This window comes from Squalius cephalus (assembly GCF_949319135.1).
Source record: "Squalius cephalus genome assembly, chromosome: 24".
NCBI classification, from domain to species: domain Eukaryota; kingdom Metazoa; phylum Chordata; class Actinopteri; order Cypriniformes; family Leuciscidae; genus Squalius; species Squalius cephalus.
In genome coordinates, this window is record NC_137145.1 from 11,368,162 (window position 1) to 11,391,260 (window position 23,099).

General features: G+C 37.6%; 4 protein-coding genes across 5 annotated transcripts in view; 1 reads left to right on the forward strand and 3 right to left on the reverse strand.

Moving 5' to 3' along the window:
- ppm1e (protein phosphatase, Mg2+/Mn2+ dependent, 1E) overlaps nucleotides 1-3,736 on the reverse strand; it is a 49,073-nt gene extending 45,337 nt beyond the window's left edge. Inside the window, exon 1 of the mRNA XM_079861587.1 lies at nucleotides 3,473-3,736. Within this exon, the coding sequence (XP_079717713.1) occupies nucleotides 3,473-3,654 (182 nt within the window). The 5' untranslated portion in view covers nucleotides 3,655-3,736. The remainder of the gene's footprint in view (nucleotides 1-3,472) is intronic.
- Nucleotides 3,737-7,217: 3,481 nt separating this feature from the next.
- On the reverse strand, nucleotides 7,218-10,891 carry rad51c (RAD51 paralog C). The gene is made up of 9 exons (XM_079861133.1): nucleotides 10,474-10,891; nucleotides 10,120-10,363; nucleotides 9,856-10,013; nucleotides 9,540-9,673; nucleotides 9,315-9,446; nucleotides 8,323-8,389; nucleotides 8,178-8,238; nucleotides 7,536-7,596; nucleotides 7,218-7,414 (listed from the first exon to the last, which is right to left on the reverse strand). Exons 1-9 carry the CDS (start codon nucleotides 10,589-10,591, stop codon nucleotides 7,322-7,324), a joined length of 1,068 nt encoding a protein of 355 aa, XP_079717259.1. The 5' UTR covers nucleotides 10,592-10,891; the 3' UTR covers nucleotides 7,218-7,321.
- Nucleotides 10,892-11,456: 565 nt separating this feature from the next.
- On the forward strand, nucleotides 11,457-13,766 carry atg101 (autophagy related 101). 2 transcript variants are annotated; one of them, XM_079861963.1, is made up of 3 exons: nucleotides 11,457-11,556; nucleotides 11,808-12,065; nucleotides 12,769-13,766. In XM_079861963.1, exons 1-3 carry the CDS (start codon nucleotides 11,458-11,460, stop codon nucleotides 13,171-13,173), a joined length of 762 nt encoding a protein of 253 aa, XP_079718089.1. In that variant the 5' UTR covers nucleotide 11,457; the 3' UTR covers nucleotides 13,174-13,766. The 2 variants fall into 2 exon arrangements, with proteins under 2 accessions (XP_079718089.1, XP_079718090.1); XM_079861964.1 differs by having other exon boundaries at nucleotides 11,476-11,556; nucleotides 11,795-12,065.
- A 126-nt stretch (nucleotides 13,767-13,892) lies between these two features.
- zbtb21 (zinc finger and BTB domain containing 21) lies at nucleotides 13,893-21,936 on the reverse strand. Its single transcript, XM_079861962.1, has 2 exons — nucleotides 21,820-21,936; nucleotides 13,893-19,227 (listed from the first exon to the last, which is right to left on the reverse strand). Exon 2 carries the CDS (start codon nucleotides 19,220-19,222, stop codon nucleotides 16,139-16,141), a length of 3,084 nt encoding a protein of 1,027 aa, XP_079718088.1. The 5' UTR covers nucleotides 19,223-19,227; nucleotides 21,820-21,936; the 3' UTR covers nucleotides 13,893-16,138.
- Between the last annotated feature and the right edge of the window lie 1,163 nt (nucleotides 21,937-23,099).

A 23,099-nucleotide genomic window follows, 5' to 3' on the forward strand; every position in this document is an offset into this window, starting at 1 on the left:
CAAGGATTGTCACAAAACGAAGGGAAAAACTATCCAAAATGTAATAATAAAATGCAACTAACCATATAATTATACATTTAGAATAGCAAAACAATTGTACAATTTAAAAAAAAAAAATATATATATATTTTAATATTCTCAAATTAGTAGTTGATGGTAGAGTATGTGCAGCCAATCAAACTCTATAATATTTTAGAAAAAATTAATGTCACTAAGAAACCATGCCAACATGCATTTAAAAAAAAAATTATGTAAAAAAATAAAATAAAATAAAATAAATAAATAAATAAAAGCATGGAGCAACTAGTTGCAAGGTAAAAAAAAAAAAAATTAAATGAAATACAATTCTGACATTCATGTCAATTAAAATACCAAAATGGAACAGTTGCAAGGAAAAGTTAATAAATACATAAATAAATAAAACAACCTGCCTACATTATGTACAGCATAAAATCTGGGTCAAAACCAATCAAAACCAGTTGAGGAAGACTATATTACAATACTGGACCTTCAAAAAGAACAGTAAAAGCACAAGCTAAACCAATGCTGTCGTTAACATAAATCATGCATTGAGGACCCCACCAGCGGAGTACGCTATATTAATATAAAAGATGCCGCGATGAAATCCTTATGTGTAGAGGTCTGCAGAGTCACTGTTTCTCTATTGATTGGCTCTTATTAAATGATACCCTGCATTCTTCCCCAGTCAGACATGTCACGCCACTGGTGGGTTGCCACCATCATTGGAGCTCTGGATTTGTAACGAAGCTTATTCACTGTGCCGTCACCGACCTCCCCCTCCCATTTTTTTCTTCTCTTCTTCTTCTCCTTTTTTACACATACACACACAGCCACCCTGTACCCGCACTCTAGAGGGAACAGAACAAAGGGGATCTCCACTTTTCTCTCAGGACTATTATTAGATCTTCAACCCAGCGACAAAATAATCATACGTTCAGCTGAATCACCACACAGGAAGCAGAAGCTTCAATCCTGAAGTATGCGAGGCGGGCGAGCAAGCCTTCGTTTAGAGCTAGGATAAACTGATGTAGCTAAATGGAAGAGGATGCATTATTTAGGGATCTAAATTCATGTTTAGATTTGAAATAAATGCATATACACCGCTCTGACTATACAAAATAATTATGCATTCCAGTGGCAAATGGTTTAATCAATCTATGTCAGGTTAAGGTCATTCAACTTAGCTGCCTGTCAGAAAAACGCTAAACACCCATCAACCTCAGGCAAACTGACCATATAACTCTCTCCTGAGGATCAGATATTAGTCAGGGTCAGTAACCTAAAATAAACATTAACATCTGAGTATCCAAACAGACATCGGTGCATTGAGCGCTGCAAAAATCTGAATGTGGAAACAGCTCTGTGATTCCCCAAAAAACTGTATTTGAGTGTTTGTTTGTGCGAGAGCAAAAGGGATTCTCCACAGCAGGCCATGGCAACCTGCTGCTGACATTTGAAAGAAATTCAAACACAAAAAACAATAACCTCGTTGTTGGGCGCAGTTTAGATCAAAATGAAAAGGTCTGTAGATGTGTAAAATATGATTTGAGCAAATGCATTCAAGGATGTAACCAAATATTCAAGATTCAAGTGTCCAAAGGTCAGATTTTATGAATCAGTCACAGAAAATTCCACATTGATTGACCACTAATCTGAATAGTCACATTATAATCCATGTCTAATAACACACAGATTATAAATGGTGTCTAATAATATTAAGAATATTCTTATTATAATTGTCAAGTGATATTCATATTATTTACATAATAATCAGTTCATAATAATATAAAGATTTTAATCAATCTCTAATAATATTCAGATTATAACCAATGTCCATGAAAATTCAGGATACTCACAATATAATCAATGTCTAACAACATTTAGACTATTCAAATCATAATCAATTTCTAGTAATTCTCAGAATATTCTTATAATCATTTTCAAATAATATTCAGAATATTCATCTTATAATCAATGCCTAGTATTTCTTAGAATATTCATAGAATCAATGTAAAATAATATTCAAAATGTTCTAATTATAATAATGTCTGTGATGGTAATTTATGGCCCTGAAATCATACTCACAAGCCAAAAAAGGACCTATGTAAAATATACTCCATTATAGCCACAAAATGGATGCAGATATATGAAACGTGAAACTAAAAATAAATCAATGTAGCACAGTTGAAAACACCTGACTCAGGAAATGTGCAACTATATGGGCATTTGCGCAACCATTTATCACCAGATCCATTAGATGTGTATGAGTAGGTCTATTTCATGCTCATAAAGGTTCTGCTGGGTTTGAATGGGCTATTTATAGCAAGCCAATGACGTAGTTTATCAAACGTAACCCCTTCCCACAGATCTCGCCCAGAATTCAAAACACCGCGATATCACAATGCTCGCTACACTTCATTTACACTAAGCTGTTCACGTTTGAATGTACATGAAGATGTAGACAGGTGTGTCTCGGCATATGGCGATGGCACACACAACTGCCTAAATCTTGAAATAAAAAGGTAACCGTGTTGCATGAAACATGCATGGGGTCTAAACCAGTCATGCTAAGTTATCTCGTCGACCGACGAACCCCGTCCAGCGCTTGATACTGGCGACACGGATGCGGGATGCTGAATGCTTACTCAGATTACAAACTGATAAGCATGCGATCATCTCAAATGAAAACATGTCGTTAACAACTGATCGAAAAGAAAATGGTAACGTCAACTCAAAATATGGAGAAATACAGGTGCTCGTACCACATCAGAGGATTAAAGACACGAGTAAAGGGGGTCACTGGAGAACGGAGGGTGTAGCCTATCAGAAAAATGGACTACAAATATCTGCTTGCATTGCACTGTGAACGAAACACATAAAAAAAAAAGTATTTTCCCATCAGGATGACTTTCACAGTTGTCATATTTTTCCTTAATCTGTAATTGCTATCATTGTTATAATATCAATTAGGCTATTATTAAATATTAAAATCTGACGATATAACGTTAATTATAACTATTCAAACTATTGACGCACCTGTAGACATATCATAGTAACACATGAACTATTTGGGAAAAGCTATAGTTTTCGAAAGTGGCCAGACTAAAACTTTCCCCGTGTCGAAATGTACGAAACATTCAGATCTGGAACTGTGTGAAACTGTGAAGTTCCCTACAGTAATAATATCCAACACTGTGCTTGAGTTATTAAGAGTGATGAATATTCCTGTGCTTCTCATCCACACACACACACACACACACACACAAATAACTGTGCAGGTTACTTCTCTAATTTGAACACGGGACAAAAAAAAATTGTTTCCTTTTGTCTTTCGTCCACATATTTTTATTCGTATGCTCTCTAATGTTATAAGCGCATCTGATAGGCTAATATAACAACATATGCATAGTAAGTGAAACAAATGAAGCGCGACGGCGCATCGGTACTTAACTATTTACACAGGTGCTGGAGACACAGGTCGAGGCATTCCCCTTCCACCTCTTCCTCCGAGATGTGGTCCGACAAGGGGCGCATAGGTAGAGGTCCGTCCTCTTGGAGAGGTGGCTTCATCTCACGCAAGAAGAGCTCCAAGAACCTCTTGAAGGTTTTCTCCTCGTTGGCAGAACCGGCCATTGCTTCTCATTCCTGGAGAGACCAGAGACAGCTGGAGCCGGGAAAGAAGTCTGCACTACTTTGAATCATAGGCTGGAGCGACTCTCTAGTCGCGCGAGTTGGGGAGGGCCCGCGCCGCGCGCGTGAAAAGAGAGGGGAGTCGCACAACAGACCGACGTGACGTCACAAGGGGCGGGGTATGATACAGGGGGAGGGGGGTGATACAGGAAAATGAACTTTTTCATGAACCCATTTAATTCCATATTTGTGATGAAAATGTACTTTTACATCAAAGGGTCTAATTTGTTTAAGCATTTTACATGGAATGTTTCATTTACCTGGCTTAAATAGTCACGTGACCCTTTCAGTTGGCCCTTCTGAAAGCTGTCAAAGTGCCATAAAAGGAAGCATGTGAAAGAGATACACTCATATGCACTTTAAAATATTATATGCACCAAATACACTTATAATAGAAGATACACTTATAATATTTGTTGCATATTTTGGTACATATAATATTTTAAAGGTCTATTATTAATAGGCTATAATATTTAGATTGCTCTTATGTAAATCATGACATGATATGAACATGTCGCATTTTTGATCAGTGGAAACACCACAGGCTGTTTTCCACCAGTTACAAATATGACCAGAGATTAACAAACAAAACATATACTTCCCACGTGACGTAACTGGGAAAATTTAGACATTAAACGGGTTAAAAGGCCATACAAACATTATGTGATTTCTTTATTTTGCATTGGAATGCTTTAAACCAATTTTTTATACCTTAAATATTCATTTAAATTAGTTGGTTTTGAATACATCTGGGATTTTTAAAAAACGTATGCCTAATTAAATAGAACATTAATAATGCAAATAATAGATAGCCTATTCTACAGTACAACCTATTTTCTTTTTTTCTTTTTTTTACACGTGCTGTGTTCTGTAGGCCTACTAAAAGAGGAAATGTGCATTGAGGAGAAAAACACATAAAAACAGACATAAATAACGCACTTCAGGAGTGCCACGGGTTTGTACGTGCCATACTATATATAAAACACTTAAAGTGTAAGAATATCAATTTTGTTATAAATAACTTCCCAGTAGACGCAAATCCGTGATGCGTGCACTAAGCCAACCTTTTTTAGCCACATCAGTTTCGTACCTGCTTGAACGTATGACGTCGGTCGAGCACAAAAGCTTGTGACGTAATCAGCCTATGGTTCATGCTGATTGATTTTGGTTGTGTCTGCATCGTCCTCATTTGGCACTCCTTTAACGTTATCTCGCAAATAAACACAATTTACACGGATTATAACCTATTTCCTGCCAAAGTTGAAATAAGTATCCGATTAATAGCACTATATTCATATTCTTAATGGCCCCAATATAAATACATTTATAACCGTCAACATGAGGGCTGTTTGCTAGCCTAAGCCCTCATACATTTGATGTACATTAGGCTATTATTAAAACCTGATTAGGCTGAGACTGATACGCCGTGCGAAACAATTATTTAATCGTTTAATCGAAACGGCCGAGGCTTACTTCGACAGAGCTCTTAGAGAGAATGTTTATGAGTGGGAAAACTCGATAAGTGATGCTCGCTGTGCGTGTATATAGGACATCAGAGCTTAAGCTAAAAATAACAACTGTTGTAGATTTCACATCATCGCTGGGAATTAACTGTTCTGCTCCCAGGCATTGTTAGTTCAGCTGCAGGTTGCCTGATAGTATTATTAACCATTTAACATTTAAATAACGGGGGGGAAAAATCTAAAAACTTTTTACATGGTTTGAAAAATACCCTATACTTACCGTGGTTTTAAAGTATGCGTTAGTTCAACCGGGGGTTGCCAGATCACATTAAACGCAAAATTAACCCTTTCAAAAATGTATTAGTGTAAATATTTTCACTCAAAATATTATAAACAACTACGAGAAATTAAAATGACAGAAAAGCGTCTTAAACGGATTATTGGAATATCCCATATTCAGAATAAACATTGTTATTTCAACTATGGGTTGCCAGATACTATTATTAGCTTCTTATACGTTTAAAGGATATTCCATATTTACTTTGGTTTTACTACTTGTATTGCTAGTTCAACTGGCAACAGCTATCTAATCATAGTTTCTGGAAAAATATCACAGTTACCACATTTATTGCTAGGTAATGAAAATGACAGAACACTTTAATATATTTTATTGACTGTAACTCACTATTTTGAAACTGTTACCATGGTGCATGTTTGTAAAGGATGACAAAGTGTATCCTTGCCGGTATACAGCAATCTGAAATTGTTTTCATAGTCAGATAGTAACCTGTGATATTATAAGTCTTAAGGTAAAGGGATGTCTGATGCAGTGCCCCAGGATGACAGTTACACAGCAGTGTAGGAATAATACCCAGTGTACCTTCCTCACCTGAGAAAGCCTGAGGTCTAGTGTCTGTTAGGACACAAGTCACTCATCTTAAACCAGCCCTGACAAATGATCTAATCCTATTAGTCTAGCAGTCACAGGCAGTTCTTCTTTCATGATCTAACCATGTGTCTAACATGGAGGTTAAAAACATCAAGAACACAATGTCCTCTTCTGTCCACAAAATCAATTCTTCTGCCAGATGTCTAAACTATCTATTGCCAGCCAAGGAAATATGAGGTGAAGTGCTCATATTTTATCTTTGTGCTGATGTAATGCTGGCTTTCCAGTGTATAATTCAATTAAAGTGATGAACCTCACACGTACACGCTGGGAATAAACTGAACCTGGATGATATACTGTTGCTTGGAGGTGAATGTGAGCGGTAAACTCTTTATCTTCATATTGTCACTCATGCAACAAGCAAGACTGAAAGTCATCCTGATGCGACCTGTACAACACAATATACACAACACCTTCTCACTGGGTTCATTAGAGCCAAATTATTCAATACACTGTTACTAATTTAGCATATTATGGCACAAAAGTTTTGGCCCATGCAATTTAAGTGACATGATTAATGACTGGTGATTGTCAATTACTTTGACTAATGGATGGCACTTGAAGCTGCAGAAAAACAATTTTGCATATATTATATACAGGAGATTAGCCAGGAAAAGTGGTGGGGAATATTAAGTGGCGTGCAGGACGAGACCGAGGGCCTTGAGAGGACGGCGCGAGGCCGGTGGCGTGATTGATAATGAGGGACACCTGCGCGACCCACCGGTCTCGCATCTCTCACAGAGGAGAGCGACGACAGTGAAGATCGAGAGAGGACAGCCCTGGACTTGTGTTGTGTTTGTTTTATTATATGTGTCTTTTACTTTCGTTTTGTATTTGTTTATTTTATTATTAAATTGTGTGTTGAACATCCTTCTTCCCACAACATCTAACCTTGCTACAAATAGCTTTTAATATTTTAATAAATATATAGCCTATAACCAGTTCCGTCATCCAATTTAAGTAGGAAAGTTTTGGTCACTTTGGAATTGCATTTTCATTATTTACTCCTGAATTGTAACACGGTCTGATTGTCCGGTGGGAAATTTATATCGGTCATCCACTAATACCACAATAACACCAATAACTAAGGGCCAACAATCGATATTCTATACTTTATTTTATTAATAATCCAATAACTAATTGTTATTATTTGAGTTTTCATATAATATATAAATATCTGTACATTCCTGACAGATCCTCAAGACAGATCCTCCATTCGAGGGCGTTTGCTGTAGTTTTCTGAAGGAGATGCATGTCTGGGTTCATCTGGGGCATCCCTGAAACCCTGGACCTGTGTGAGATCATATATATATAGGAAAAACTATGTCATACATTTTCGATATAAAGAGTTGTATATAAGTATATAATATATTCCCCCCTGTTACTAATGTTTCTGTTACTATTAAACTTACTGTAATCTGATACTGAATTGTGGCCTCCATTTGACTTGGGGATTTGTACAGGGAGGCAAGCCTAAGCACAAAGTGGACATGTGAAAACAACATAAAATTACTTGTTATATCATTGCACAATGGACATCTCTCTTCCACTCTGACCTTGTCTGCTAAGTTTAAAAAGCAAGAGGGTCTGCGGCAATTCAAATGCAGGGAAGCTGAACTTTACAGCCAGAAGAAAGACCTTCAACTTTATAGAGAGAGACGAGAGAGCAAGATGGAGATGCTCTCTGTGCCTCTCAGCTTCCAGCAGTTACAAAGTAATAGACTGGCAGGAATGCAGGAGGCATTATGAATAAGGTCTGGCTACAAAAGGCAAAGCCAGCTACTTGTTCAAAGTGATTCATTCCATCACCCACGGAGGTGAAGGGTAAAGAGTTTATGCAACATACTCTCGCACTCTCACACTCTCTCTCTAGAAGACACATTTGGCTGAGAACACCACAGATGTTGGCTGTTTTTTTGTTGTTGTTTTTTATTCTATAGCAATATTTTGCTGTGTCAGGTTGAGTGGACTGAAAGACTAGGCTAAATCCAGTAGAAAAAAAGCCACAATAAACACCTTCACACACAATTAGCTAATTAAAAAAGTCTGTTTACCTCCTCAGTCCCTCCCAGTGCAGGATGAGCCTCTGTGTCGCGGCATGACCCCAACTCTCACCTAATGTGTGAATTGTAATTGTTAGGATGGTGACTATGCAAAGCAAAACAATGCATGAATGCCCTCATATCTGTTATGTCTTACCTAATGCAGGAACCAGCTTGGATTGCCCATTTGAAACTCTTGTGGTCATCTGATTGGTCAAAACAACCTAAAAACACATGGTAACTCAATTAAAAAATGTTTTGATTAAATTTGATATATATATATATATATATATATAAAATCAAAATATTAAAAGCTATTCTTGCCATTTAATATTCCCCACAACTTTTCCTGGCTAATCTCCTGTGTGTGTGCGTGTGTGTGTGTGTGTGTATATATATATATTATATATATATATTATATATATATATATATATATATATATATATATATATATATATATACACATATACATATATAAAGTACCCGTCAGTCAGTAATTTTCTTCTTCTTCTTTTTTTTTAAATTAGCACTATTATTCAGCAAGTGTTAAGATGTGTTACTATTATTCAGATGTGTTAAATTAATTAAAAAAAAGTCAAAGTAAAGATTTATATTGTGAGAAAAGATTTCTATTTTTAATAAATGCTGTTCTTTTTTACTTTTTATTCATCAATGAACCCTGAAAAAAGTATCACAGGTTCCAAACAAATATTAAGCAGCACAACTGTTTCCAACATTGATAATAACCGAGTATAAAATTGGCATATTATAATGATTTCTGAAGAGTCATGTGACACTGAAGACTGGAGTAATGATGCTGAAAATTCAGCTTTGCGTCACAGAAGTAAATTATATTTTAAGTATATTAAAATAGAAAACCACAATTTTAAATTGTAGGCTAATAATATTTCACAATATTACTGTTTTTTTCTGTATTTATATAAATATATGTATATAAATATATGTATATATATATATATATATATATATATATATATATATGTAAAATTCAAATACTTTTTGTTAAATACAATTTTATTTATTTAAATTTAATCAAATATGAGTATTCTGCAAAAAATTATTAATTAAATCCTAGATTTGCCTACTATTTGTTATTCTTTGTTTCAGTGGTATGAGCTGCTGCGTACCGCTAAACTGTGTTGTGTTGCTAGTTGGATGAGCTGCTGGGCAAGGCCGTTCAGGAGGCGGGTCCTCTGAGAAAGATCCTCAAAGTCATGGCGGAATGGGAAGGCAATGCTGTCAATCACTATTAACCGCACCTATGATTGAACATGTAATTTATGAGCATCTAAATAGAAGTAATATCACTGTGCTGAAAGAGATATCAGTGGTCTAGATTATTCATATTTTACCTCAGGATGCTCAGACAGGAAGTCAGGTAAGAGGTAAACCTCAGCTAACAGCTCTACATAGTCATGACAACGGACCAAGAAGAGGTTGGACAAGATCTTCTCGACAGTAAGTTCCTCTAAAGCTTGTGTCTGTTCTAAGAGGAAAAGTAAAGACAGATGACAATTATACATTTTGTGTCTTAATAATTAATGAAAATTCTCAATAATCTACAGATAAAGCTGATCAGTATTGGACCTGTAGAGTTAATTAAGCATTTTTTCTGAATATACGTCCACATTTAGACATCCCAACTAAACCCAGCTACTCAAATCAGACCTGTATCCTCTGCTAGGAGGGTGCAGTGCTGCACGGCTGCTTTCGCCATATCAGCAACCCTCTGCACCAAGAAACTGCCTTCTGTGTCTACATACAGTGCCTTTCCTCCCAGGCCTCCGAAACACACAGGAATCTGCACATCCACAGCCAGCTGCATGCTTTCAAATGGGAAAAACAGACCAGTTTGTATCAACACAAACATGTATCGCTTATTACCAGTTTTAAGATGAACTAACACATTTTGAAATCTGTTTCCTCCCATACCATAACTGAGTCTTTCCGACACCAGGGGCTCCACAGATCTCTGTGGTCTTTCCCACAGGCACACCCCCTCCAAGGACATTATCCAGGCCTGAGCAGAATGTTACAATGCTCCCCAGACTTTGCTCCTGGTGCAGAAGATCCAGGGCTGTTAAGCTCTCTGTTGCCGCCCTCTGCTGGTGAGGCTGGGCATCGTCCCTCAACATCTGCAACACCTCCACTGCCTCCTCTTGTGATATCCCTGCCTCTGCCAACGAAACAAGCATGGATTTAACGAAAATGTACTTTTCTAGTAATCTGTAACTAGTGTGAGGCTATTTTCAAATTCAAAAGTTGGGTTTTTAGTTATATAAATACCTTTGCAGAGCTGAAGAGGACGCATGTCAATCAAGTCTGAGGCCACTTGGAAACCCGCATTGATGAGTTTTACCTTCACTGAGGGCGCCAGGGGGAGGCTGGGCACAGTCCTGTGCATTTCAACACTAGCGTTGACTGATAAAAAAAAAACAGGCTGAAAAGTCGGTACTATGACAGTTTAGTTAACCGCGTAAAATCTACTCTGCAGGATTTATTATCTATAGAATATTTTCGCTAAATGAAAATAAATATAAACCATTCAAATATAAACATACGAGGACTTATGTTTCTTTATATTTTTCTTCCTTTTGATGCTCCCTCCAAAACAAGAGACGACACTGAATGGGAAAATGCTCTTCAAAATAAAAGTCTCAAGACGCCATTAACACATTTCTAGTTTACGAGTACATGTTGAAATGCTGAATATAGATTACTCATGTAATTTCCGTAGTAATGAGAAGGATTTGCATTTATTTTTTTCATTGTATGGAAATATTTGGATTGACTAAATATAATTTTACAACTGAGTGGAAGGTCCAAGAAAAAAAATTGTATTGGAAAAGTTCTATATGCATACAATTAAATGGTTTGGCTTTAAACATTTGGTTTATTTTTTATTTTATATATTTTATCATGCCTCGGAACAGTACGGCTGTAGAATGTAATAATATTATTAAAACAATAATCGATATTTATTAGTAGTAGTAATTTTCGTTTTACCTGACACCTTTTATTTGGACATTTTCTTTATTGTTTGCATCATTTAACCACTTTATTAAACGTTGTTCACTATATATTGACTGAACATTTGTTTTATCGTAAAAAAACGATTGTTGATAAGTAGCAAATACAACATCTACACTGATTTAGAAGTTAGCTAAAGAAAACAGTTTTTTGCCATTAAATCTTGCTAGCACGATAATGTCAGTCCAGTTCTTCCTACTGAACCTCATCTAGAAACGTTCGTGAAACGCTAAAACTAAAATGTCCCTTATCCCGCCCTGTACGTATTTGACGTATGTTTACAAAACAAGAGTACCACGTCGGAAGAAAAATAATGCGCGTCGACATTTCGTACCTCAGGTAAATATGTTATGTGAACGCCCTTTTGAGTCTTAAATTACATTTGATATTCATAATTATATTGTTATGTCCATATTTTATTATAACTTCGAATCTTAGGCTGTGTCACTCAGTCTAAAGTGGCGCTTTTTAGAAGCAGAACAGCTGAAGGTGTACAGCTCCGAGTCTATTTGTATTTGACACATTTGAGCTCAGATCAACAGATCGAATGAAAGCCCTTTTGTTTTAATAACTGTAGAACCGTATTATAGAGCAGCATGAACTGTCGATCAGAGGTCCTGGAGGTGTCAGTGGAGGGCAGGCAGGTGGATGAGGCCATGCTAGCCCTCCTGCACACCATCCTCCTGCACCGCAGCACAGGGAAATTTCACTATAAGAAAGAGGGCACGTACTCCATCGGCACAGTGGGAACTCAAGACGTGGACTGCGACTTCATCGACTTCACATTCGTGCGAGTGTCTTCTGATGAGCTGGACAGGGTCATCAGGAAAGCGGTAGCAGAATTTAAGGTATTTTTGATCACAGTTACACTTAAAGGGATAGTTCACCCAAAAATCCTGTCATCATTTACTCACCGTCAAGTTGTTCCAAGTCTGTATGAATGTCTTTCTTCTGCTGAACACAATAGAAGATATTTTGAAGAGTATGGGTAACAAAACAGTTGATGGGCCCCTTTGACTTCCATAGTGTGCAAAAAAAAAGTCAGTGGGGCTCATCAACTGTTTGGTTATCAACATTCTTCAGGATATTTTTTTTGTGTGTTCAGCAGGAGAAAGAAATTCACTCGAGGGTGAGTAAATGATAACAGAATTTTCATTTTTGGCGAACTATCCGTTTAATGATTTTTACTATCGTTATTGGATATTATACTTTATTTGAAAATTGTAATATGGTAAACCATGTTTGGACATGCATTATTCAGCAAGTTTGAGTACTATGGTATTATCCTACTTTATCATGGTACCACCCTCACACTTTTTTTTGCAAAGAGATGTGTAAAAAATGTTTAGTAATTGCTGTATGTACATAACTTTCCGTTATTGGTAAAAACAAAACATGTAATTGAAATGTTATTTTTCTCACCTACTATTAATAATAGGTTAAATAATAATACAATTATTAATACAAATTCCTATCCCAAAATTAGCAACAATCTTACGAAATTGCGAAATTGCACTTTTTATAACCACAACCTTTTTTTTTTCTACCCAGGACGCTCTTGGCAATTCCGGAAGTGATGGCATGGGTCAGATCTCTGTGGAGTTCTACCAGAAGAAGAAGTCACGCTGGCCCTTTTCTGATGAATGCATCCCTTGGGAGGTCTGGAGCATCAAGGTGAACGTGGTGAACCTGGCCAACGAACAGGAGCGTCAGATCTGCAGAGAGAAAGTTGGCGAGAAGCTCGGAGAGAAAGTCATCAACATCGTGGAGGTGATTAACCGTCACGAGTATCTTCCCAAGATGCCCACACAGTCAGAGGTGGACAATGTGTTTGATACGAGTTTGAAAGACGTCCAGCCGTATCTGTACAAGATCACGTACCAGATCACAGATTCTCTGGGCACGTCAGTGAGCACTACCATGAGGAGGCTGATCAAAGACACACTGGCATTGTAAAAATGTGACCGTGAAGCTGCTGGAGCCTAATGGTCGTTGGACATTTATGATGATCTTGTAAAAAAATAGAAAATCACATTAGCGGGATTTAAAATAAATTCACTACACTTTTCCAGGATAATAATGATATCCATTATCTTTCAGCTAATTCAAACAAGCATCTAGTTCAGTTATTTTTTGTTTTTAATAAATCTACTTATGCATCCTAAATTATATCATATTGTTCTTTTGAATTTGTTTGTCTGTGTTTTTTGTTACCCTGATAAACACAAATTTAAGAACAACATGTGTGTTAGTGTTCTTGGAAAATGCAATGTGTGAGAACAATTGCAAACTGTTTTATAATCATCACAATTAAGCCACAAGTAGGTGTTTTTTCCATGAATTCACTCAAGTTCAGATGGTCTTTTAAAGCCTGTTCATAATTTAAACAAAATATTGCTGCAAATTTCATGAAAAACGTCTTTACCATTAATTCTTCCCACATTTAAATATTATTTTGTATATTATCAATGACAAGACTTTCTGTAAAATTTTAAACTGACACAATGTCCATAATTACGGTAGATGAAATAAACACAGGTTACACAGTATTGATATTTATTTTATAAAGCAAGCACAGAAAACAGTAGAAAATGCTTTAACACAAAAACTGATACAGTTTTTAAAGCCACATTAGAACAATTCAAGTGCTTACAAATATTAGTTATTGCAGTGATACCACAGGAATACCAAAAAAGATAATGGCTCGGTTTCACAAACAGGGCTTAGATTAAGCCAAGATTAGGTCCTATTTCAATCAGGGCAAAACACTTGAGACAAAACAATTGCACTGACATATTTTAAGGTATGTCAGTGCAAGTTGCTCCAGTTTAAACAGCTCAAACATGCAATTTAGTCTAGCTTAAGCCTTGTCTGTGAAACCGGGGGATAATGTTCATGTACAAACAAAGACCAGAAAAATGTGTTTGAGGATTAAACGTTCTGTTCTGTCATCACTATTCATTTAATGTCATACAATCTTTCAATGAACCACATTAAGAAATTTATCAATTACTGAGTGAAATGCTCGTTTTATCATCAGTCTGCTAATAATATGGTTTAACTTTTAACCCTAAACAAAAAGCTGATGTTAAGTGTCGAGTAATACTGGGGACAAAAGTAAATGCAAACTAAATCAGGTATTTCTATCCTGAGAAATAGCCAACTTATTCATTAATCAATACCTTTTTAGGGGGATAAGGTCAAAAGGAATGTATTACTGTTTTATCCATCAAAATATAGAGTAAATGACAGTAGCTGAGGGAAAATGCAAAGAGCAAGCAACATATTTAAATTTTGTGCTTAAAGGCCACAAGCTTGCTAAGCCAAACATCCCCTAATGTAAGGGAAGAAGACTTTCTAATATTTAAAATACTTGCTAAATATAAGATTACGGCTTTTGTGCTTTAATATTTTAGAATAAAGATCTTCTCTGGGTCATACTGTCACAGAAAAGGGCCACTGAACATTAGGAATGTCCAACCATTCAACATCATTGCATCAAGACTTCATTAATCACTGAGTACTGAGTTCTGGTAAGTTGAGCTTACACTATGGTAGAGCTCACAATGTACTGATACAGTACTGATACAGTGTGAATATCTACTTAAACTTCATCTCTACACATTTATGAGAAGTAATTCCCACATATACTGCATGTCCTGTACAACAAAAGTATTAGAAGATCCACATCGCAGGCACACACTAAACAGCTTAAAGAACGTCACTCCAAACCTGCTAATTGTACACATAAAGCCTTCTATTTGTTCAATACAATCACTGAATATTATCCACAACCTCTAAACAAAAATACCATGAAAGCCTACAGAACTGGCAAAACACATGAACAAAAATACTCTTAAAATGAAAAATACAACTTAAGTAGCAATGTTGAAATTAAATTATAAACATGTTTTCTTCACCTCTGTCAATGTTCACTAAGTTTGATACATACATTTTAGTCTGCTTAAGATTTGCTTTTTATATGGTGCTTAAATTATCAAAGCAACAATTCAATACAAAAGGGATAGTTCACACAACAATTTACTCACTCTAATGTTGTTCCAAACCTGTATGAGTGTTCTGTTGAACACAAAAGAATATATTTGAAAAATGTTGGTAACCAGACAGTTGACGTTAGCCATTGACTTCTATAGTAGGAAGTCAATGGCTACCGTCAACTGTCTGGTTACCAACATTTTTCAAATATATTCTCTACCGTCAACTATTTGATTACCAGCATATCATTTTTGGGTGAACTATCCCTTTAATAGTTTTAACAACAGTGGCAGGGCTGAATTGTGTATGTAACAGAAAAATCTAAATGGGGCAAAAATAAACTTAAAGCCATCGTTTTAGGGTAGAAAAAGGGGAATTAATTTTTAGTTTTGGATGTGACGGATCTATCTTTTCTAACTAAAGAGCCATGTCTACACCAGCCTGTGCTTTTAATAGAGAACAATGTTTATTTGGAATTGCTTGAAAGTGCTAAATAACAGCATAAAGGCCACTAAAACAAGAGAGGTGGACATCTTCTGTGTAATAACCCAACAAAAGTCATCACACATTTGTTTGCAATAATTCAAAGAAAGTAATTTAGAAGAGTTCTTAAGGTGAAAGAAGTCCGTTTCATTTAACAGTCTTTTTTGATCACTGAACAATAAACCTAAAATAAAAAATAATACAGGGAAATGCTTTAGAAAACAAATTTGTTTTAAGAAACTCTTGGCATGCAATCCGAGATGCATTCTGAATACTGTTTATAGAAATAAGATATATTAAGTATGATTAAATGCTGTTAATAAATCCCTGGGTTTTGGCTGCAAAGTGTGTCCCAAAGTAAATCATGTTTAAAAGAGAAATTGTCCAAGTTAGTTGATTCCAATGGTTAAGGGCTACAAATGTGCAACTGCATTTATCACTCTTACGTATGGCTCTGCTCGTGACTCCACAGACTGAAAGCAGTCTTAAATGTCCGGTGACAGAATTTGCACATGTACTGCCGTTTAAAGGTGAGTGCAGAGAGGGTTGGCGCATGGTAAAAAAGTGTGTCGGATTCCTGCGGGGTGATAGTTTTGTCTGTGCTGTTGGACTTGGCATTTGAATGTTCCCCAGGCTCATCGTCACTAGTCTTGTCCTGCTCTGGCTTCTTGAGTTTGGTTGACGGTGACATGGAGCCTCTGGGTTCCTCCTCTGAGGTGTCCACCCCAGAACAGGTCGCTGTGAGTGGAGGTTTTTGAGAAGTTGGAGGCTCTGGGATGGAAATCGTAAGAGGTGGAGAAGGAGATGGAGAAGACGGAAGCCTGTCAATCTCTCTCATCCCTGGCTCTTCAGGTGTGGACATATGGGATTGGTAGTGGCTCCAGAGACGGAAGTTGGTCCTGAACGCTTTATGACATATGTGGCAGATGAAGGGTTTGATATGGCAAAGCAGTTCCTGATGTCGTTCCAGGTCTTTGTGGCTGCTGAAAAGCTTTCCACACTTTTCACAAGGCCAAACGCCCGGTTCCTCGGATGCGGTGCTCACGTTATCCTTGGCTGATACGGCTTCTTCTTGAGGTTCCTCTTTGACCTGCAGCTCCCCTTGACCGTGAGCGCTCAAGTCCTCTGGGACATAAGACGATGAGTCTTCAGAATCATAGATGGGTGGAACAGATGAGTCGCTGTACACTGCTTCCTCTCTGGGGTCACGTATCAACTCCTGAGAAGAGGGAGGAACTCCGAACACATTGGATGATTCGTCGTGATTGCTCTCCTGGAGGCCGAGAGTCAACTGCTCCTTTACACTCATCATGTTGTGATTGTGAACTTCCACCTGATGACGCCAAATGCTGAAAGAGGACTTAAATGTGCGCATACATTCAAGGCAGGTCAGCTTTTTGTACTTGCAGTGAGCTTCATGGTCTTTCTTGACGACTGTGTTGGAGAATCGAAGTCCACAGTATGGGCAGACTGTAGCATACCTGCAAGCTCTCTCATGGTCTTCTAATTCAGGCAAAGAGGGCAGCTTCTCATTGCAGAGCCGGCAAGAAAATACGTCCTTATCTTGGTTTTCTTTAAGATGTGCCAACTGCTGCTGCTGCTGCTTGTATTGAAGGTCTCTCTCAGCATCCGTGTCAAGGTTAGCCGGCTCAGCGGAGTGTCCCTTCATGTGTAGCTTCAAGTGTGACTGGAAAAAAAACATTTTGCCACAGTAGGGGCATCCGTATGACCTTGATCGCCTGCTTTTCCTGCCAAAGGGTTGTGACTGCAGGCCTTGCTTGGTTCTCCTGAGCTTCATAATCAAGGCCTTCTTTATCTCCCGCTCTCGGACTATATCGATTAGCTTCCTCTGAAACTTCTCATCCAGGACCGAATAGGAACTGGAGGAGGGTGCAGGATTTTGCACCACACCATGCTGGGTTTGGCAGTGAGTCCAGACCTTGAAGTTTGTGTGAAAGCGCTTATGGCAGATGTCGCAAGCATACGGCTTCTCTGGGTTGTGGTACATGTTTACGTGGCGATACAGACCCGCATTGGACCTGAAAACCTTCAGGCAGTTCCAGCACTTAAACATTTTGTTTGGCCGAAGTTCTCCAGGTTCCTCGTTACTAGTGTCCATGTTGGAATTGTAAGGTACCTCATCAAACGTGCTTTCCTGATGCAACAGATGATGCTCATTAACAGGCCTGGATCTCTTAAAGGGCATATAACTACCATCTATCTTACTCTTCCTCTTCATCGAGGGAGTAAAATACCCCCTGGGACCTTCATCATAATTTGCCTGAAAGTCTTTGAAATTTACCGGCAGGTTGTCTCCAACAGTAATGCGAACAATTTCAGAAGGGTCAGCAAGGGGACTGCTGGGCTCTGCTTTGATTCTGAGTTGAGTTGTTTGAGTGCCGTCCATCTCATACACATTTCGTTGTCTCGACCTGAGAAGAAGTGGCATATCTTTTGACACCCGGTCCTCATTTTCAGGGGATGGTGACCTAGCTGTTGTGGCCATTAACTTGACCACAGACTGTTCTCGACTTTGTGAGTCCTTTAGCTCCAGAGCTGGAGAAAAAACGGGAACTGGACTATCCATAGACAATGATCTGCGCAGCAGACTTTTAATAAGTGGCCCACTTCGGTCAACAGTTTGGTTGCGTGGGCCATGTTGCTCACCCACTGGTCTGGAATCATGCGATGCATCCATTCTGCCATTAAAGGTGGTGTCAGTTTGATCTGATTGTAGGCTAGCATGCTGTACAGACTCACTGAATGACACTGAGGATGTTAGTTGCGGCCTCGTAGATGGCGATCGGTATTCAGTTCGATGTCTCAGTATGGATGTTGGAGAGGAGATGATAGATTTGCAGTCACCCTCAGCTGTGTTTTTGTTTAAATTTCTGCTGTTGGAGGTACTGTTTGATTCTTTTTCATTTGGTCTGATGTGTCCTGAGGATTGGCTCTGATCACTGAAATTGTGTGTGAGCGAGGGTTGCTCTGTGACCTGTTTAAACGGTTTTCCCTGAAGACTCAAACTTTTCCTTGGAAACATTTCCATGTTAGGCTGCTCACCCTGACTTTGATGTACAATAACACTTCTCTTTTGAAAAGCACCATCCTCCTCCTCAGAGAGCAACATTTGTTTTCTCGACACACAGTATGACGCCTGAGGTCTTATAGACATGATGTTGGTTAGAAATGGAATGCCGAGGCTATAGCCCAGCTCCTGTATTGCTGCCAGACTGCATTTCTCCACAAACAGAGATGATGAGTAGATGTAGTTTAGCACAATCTCAAAAGCATCAGGCTCACAGAAGTCAAGCTGAACAATGGAGCGGTTCTCCGAGTCCCTTCTGGAAAACAGAGACTGGAAATACTCACTGCAGGCTGCAAGGATGCTTTTATGGGCCTGGTACTGTTGATCACCCACTAACAACACAACATCACAGAGCTGACCCATCAACCGCTGCTCATTGAGGGCACCCAGCAGTGAAACACCATGGGCAGGGTTACAGTAGTGCCCCAGGCTCTCCATTTTGGCTATGAAGGAGAATAAAAGAAAAGACAAATTTAGTGACATTGCAAATTCGTTACAACAGTGACTTAAAATAAGTTACATCAAAATAATCTTGGTAATACTTTCATTCATTAACATTACTTAATGCACAAGGTATCATAAACTACAAATGAACAGCGATTTTTTTTCATTTATAAATACACTGTCCATTGTTCATTAATGTTCACGCTGGTAAGACTTTACAATAAGGTCTCATTAATATTCTTAATATTTAGCCTTCCAATATTGTCTTGAATAATAAAGCACCTTGGAGTTGAGGTTGAGAACCACTGCATTACAGTATACACTCCTGGGCAAAAAAAGAAAAGCCCAAAATGGCGAAACATTAAGCTTTTAATTGTCTTACCCACAAATTATTGTTCAGGAAATTAGCTAAATTTAAGTGCATTACTATTTTAATGCACTACTTAAAAAAGCCATTGCGGTCTCAGAAAATGAAGTTTTTTGGCAGAATATGGGAAGTTTGATTCAGAGACTGTGGTTCAGCAGTCGTGTGGAGTGATGAATCACAATGAAACACGAGTTGCATGGTGATGCTCCAGAGTGGTGCCTTCAAAAATCTGCTGAGAAATATATTAATAAATGCATCTCTACCACAGTGAAGCATGGAGGAAGAGCTGTCATTGTGTGCAGAGCCTTTTTAGCTGCTGGGATTGTTGAGCTACTTCACTGTGAAAAGTAATTTAATGCTTTGAAATACAGGAGAATATTACAGAATGGCTTGCTTCCCAGAAATTAAAAGTTGTTATCTAAAGAGGAATGATCAGATGTTATTTTATCAACAAGACAATGCTCCTGCACAAATTGCAATGACAACCATAAAGTGGCTTGAGAACAAGTCCATCGGGCTCATGTTTTGGCCTGGTCAGAGTCCAGATTTGAACCCTATAGTGAATATATAGATTGGACTCACATTAAACTCAAACAAACTGGGAGAAGTTTTTCAACTACTCATGAACTGTTTAAAGCTATTAACATTGACTCTTCTTCCTGTAAAAAACTGTCTGCAAGTTGGGGAAGGCTATTCCATAAAGCTAAGTTACTTTATCTACAGTGTTTCTGCAATTCTTGCTGATTTCCTGACCAGTGATTTGTGATTCAAATGGTTAAGACAATTAAAATACCACTAATATTTTAGTTTAGCCCATTAGTAGTGGCCAAAAATGATGCCAGGAGGAGATATTTATTTTTAATGTCGCTACACATTTGATTAAACAAAAAAACAAAACAACAACAAAAAAAGAGGAAAATATTTTGTATTTAAAAATTATATATATATGAGGGAAGAACAAAACACTAAACTTGGTTAAGGTATTTAAATTAGCCTATTTGGCAAAACAAATAAAAAATGCAAACTACAGCTACAGGTTCTAGCTTATTTTATTATGCTAAAAAAGGAATGCATAGAGGGGGAAAAAAAACATGCACTGACTACTACAACATAATCAGTTATTAATATTTCATTGGTTCTTCTCTTGTTTTTTCATGTGTTCATAATTTCTGTTTGACAGCCTGGCCAAAAAATATGTCTGCATAATTTTGTGTTTCATTGCATTATCACAAATAAAACAATTGTTTACAAACAATATGTATGATATGTTTACAAAATCTATAACAAATTTTAGTAATATTTGAATAAAGGGGGAAGTTGACAAATTTCCTAGGCCGGACACCACTTTTGGCCATTGTAAAAAAAAAAAAAAAATTAATAATAATAAAAAAAAATTGGAGCAACATATACACTGTGCAACATTTTGCCTGATTGGAAACATGAATTTATTATGAAATAAAACACTGTTATTGCGTAAAAGAAAAAATTATGTCTGCAAAACACAAACAGAGAGGAAAAAAAAGCATAATGATCTAATTTGCACGAGATAAACAAGAACTTTTAATTGAAAATTTGTAATCTGTTAAATTACATGTTATCATTAAAGATAACAACAAGCAAATTAAAGTCAGAAAATGCAGTAACCGGGCCTGCCCAGTGTCTACGCATGCGCACAAGGACCGCTGATTACATCATGTCTAACGTTACAGTTGGTTTTACGCTGCCTAGAGTATTCGCTCATGAAAACGCGGAGTGAGCATTTTTCCATTAAATGATTTCGCTAGATAATCCTCCCTCTTAATCGCGAGTTCCATTTCAAATAAATAATTTGTTGATTCGCCGTTGCCAAACTGTGACCATAATTACCCAACACGTCACAAAATACAGGCAACTGGTTGCGTTTCTATACTCTAATTCACAAGATAGGAAATGAATCGATTATAACACGCGTCTGCGCGCGCGAGACACACAGACACACACACACACACACACACACACACACACACACACACACACACACACACACACACACACACCCTCTTCGGTCACCGACTGCGCAGACGTCGCATCCTGCACAACAGGCTGGAGCAGCCGCTTATGTCAGGAAAGAGAGAGAGCGAGAAAATCTCCTCGGCGTTACGTCAGGAAAGACAAATTTAACCAAAACAACATCCAACTACTTCAGTTAGACGGTGAAATAAAGTTGTTCAGCATTTCAACTCACCCTAGTTTGGTGGCTTTGAATGCCGCGGAGCTCCGACACTGGACTTTGTTTCAGAGTTGCGTTGAGCATGAAGCAGTCGTGATTCCATCCATCTTGTATTTGACGTCATCCCACTCTAGGGATGAGGTCATCGCTAAGAACGCTCGTCACGTGTGCTGCTCTCTGATTGGCTGCTGCATAAGCTGTGGCCTGTGGGCGTTCATGGAGGAAATGAGCGGAGGATGACGGACTGATAAACAGTTGAGTTGAGTTCGCATGCATACACTTATTAAAGAAACAGGAAGCATTTTGTCTTTAAGGTATACATAGAAATCAGCACTTCCAAAGATACGTGTTGTCATTCCCCTGGAAGTGATTTGAAACAACGTGTATTTGTTACTTAATTCACTGTTTAATAATAGGTTTGCGAAAACTTGAAAGTGTTTGCATTAAAAATAATTTTTGCACAATGTGTTATGTGCATTTTATTTAAAAGTGAGAGCTTTAATTGTATTGAATTGGAAAATAATTTCCATCTGATTAATAGAAATTACCAAAAAATATTAAAATATAATATTAATCATATTAAGTTATCAAAATAATAGTTACAGCACAAAGAATTATGTTTTACCATTTTAATTTGCAGCATCTAACTAAACAAACTGCATTGCTCTGAGAGACTTTTTTATTATACTTAAAGTTGCTTATAGACATGATGTATTTTTGTACTACAATATTCTGTATATGTTGCATGCTTATCAGAGTGAATAACAAATTGCACATTATTCTAGAAGATCTGGGTTCTTTTCCCTCTGCAACTAATTAAAATGACATGAATAATAAAGTCTGTCAAAGAATCACGGACGTTGTACTCATTATATCTTCCTTGGGGAGAGTTAAATTGTGTTTACCCACAAGCAAGTTAACTCATAATATGAAAGTGAAAGTTCAACACCATCACACATAGTGATTTTTGATGTTTGTGTAGGAAGATGACATGCTCTATTTCCAGGGTTCCCATCGTTATGGAAAACCTGAAACTATCAAGGATGTTTAGAATTGTGAAGCACAGAATTGCCTGGGCACCACAGCAAAAATGGCTGCCCACTGCTCCGGGTCTGTGTGTGCACGGTTTGCATTGTGTGTGTTCACTTCTCACTGCTCCTCATGTGTGTGCACTTGAATGGGTTAAATGCAGAGAGGACAAATTCAGAGTATGGGTTACCATACTTGGCCTCCATGTGCCACTTTCACTTAAATCAGGATTTGAAATCAGTGTGTAGTTTGGACACCATATAATT

Bases quoted from the DNA above. Each gene is read 5' to 3' on its own strand.
- rad51c (XM_079861133.1), bottom strand. From the start codon at position 10,591: ATGCACAGGACTGTGCCCAGCCTCCCCCTGGCGCCCTCAGTGAAGGTA. The intron at 9,447-9,539 runs GTAAAATATGAA...GTTCAATCATAG, and splicing joins TCCTGTCTGAGCATCCTGAG to GTGCGGTTAATAGTGATTGA. The intron at 7,415-7,535 runs GTAAGTTTAATA...GATCTCACACAG, and splicing joins CAATTCAGTATCAGATTACA to GTCCAGGGTTTCAGGGATGC.
- atg101 (XM_079861963.1), top strand. From the start codon at position 11,458: ATGTCCCTTATCCCGCCCTGTACGTATTTGACGTATGTTTACAAAACA. The intron at 11,557-11,807 runs GTAAATATGTTA...ACCGTATTATAG, and splicing joins GTCGACATTTCGTACCTCAG to AGCAGCATGAACTGTCGATC. The intron at 12,066-12,768 runs GTATTTTTGATC...TTTTCTACCCAG, and splicing joins AAGCGGTAGCAGAATTTAAG to GACGCTCTTGGCAATTCCGG.
- zbtb21 (XM_079861962.1), bottom strand. From the start codon at position 19,222: ATGGAGAGCCTGGGGCACTACTGTAACCCTGCCCATGGTGTTTCACTG.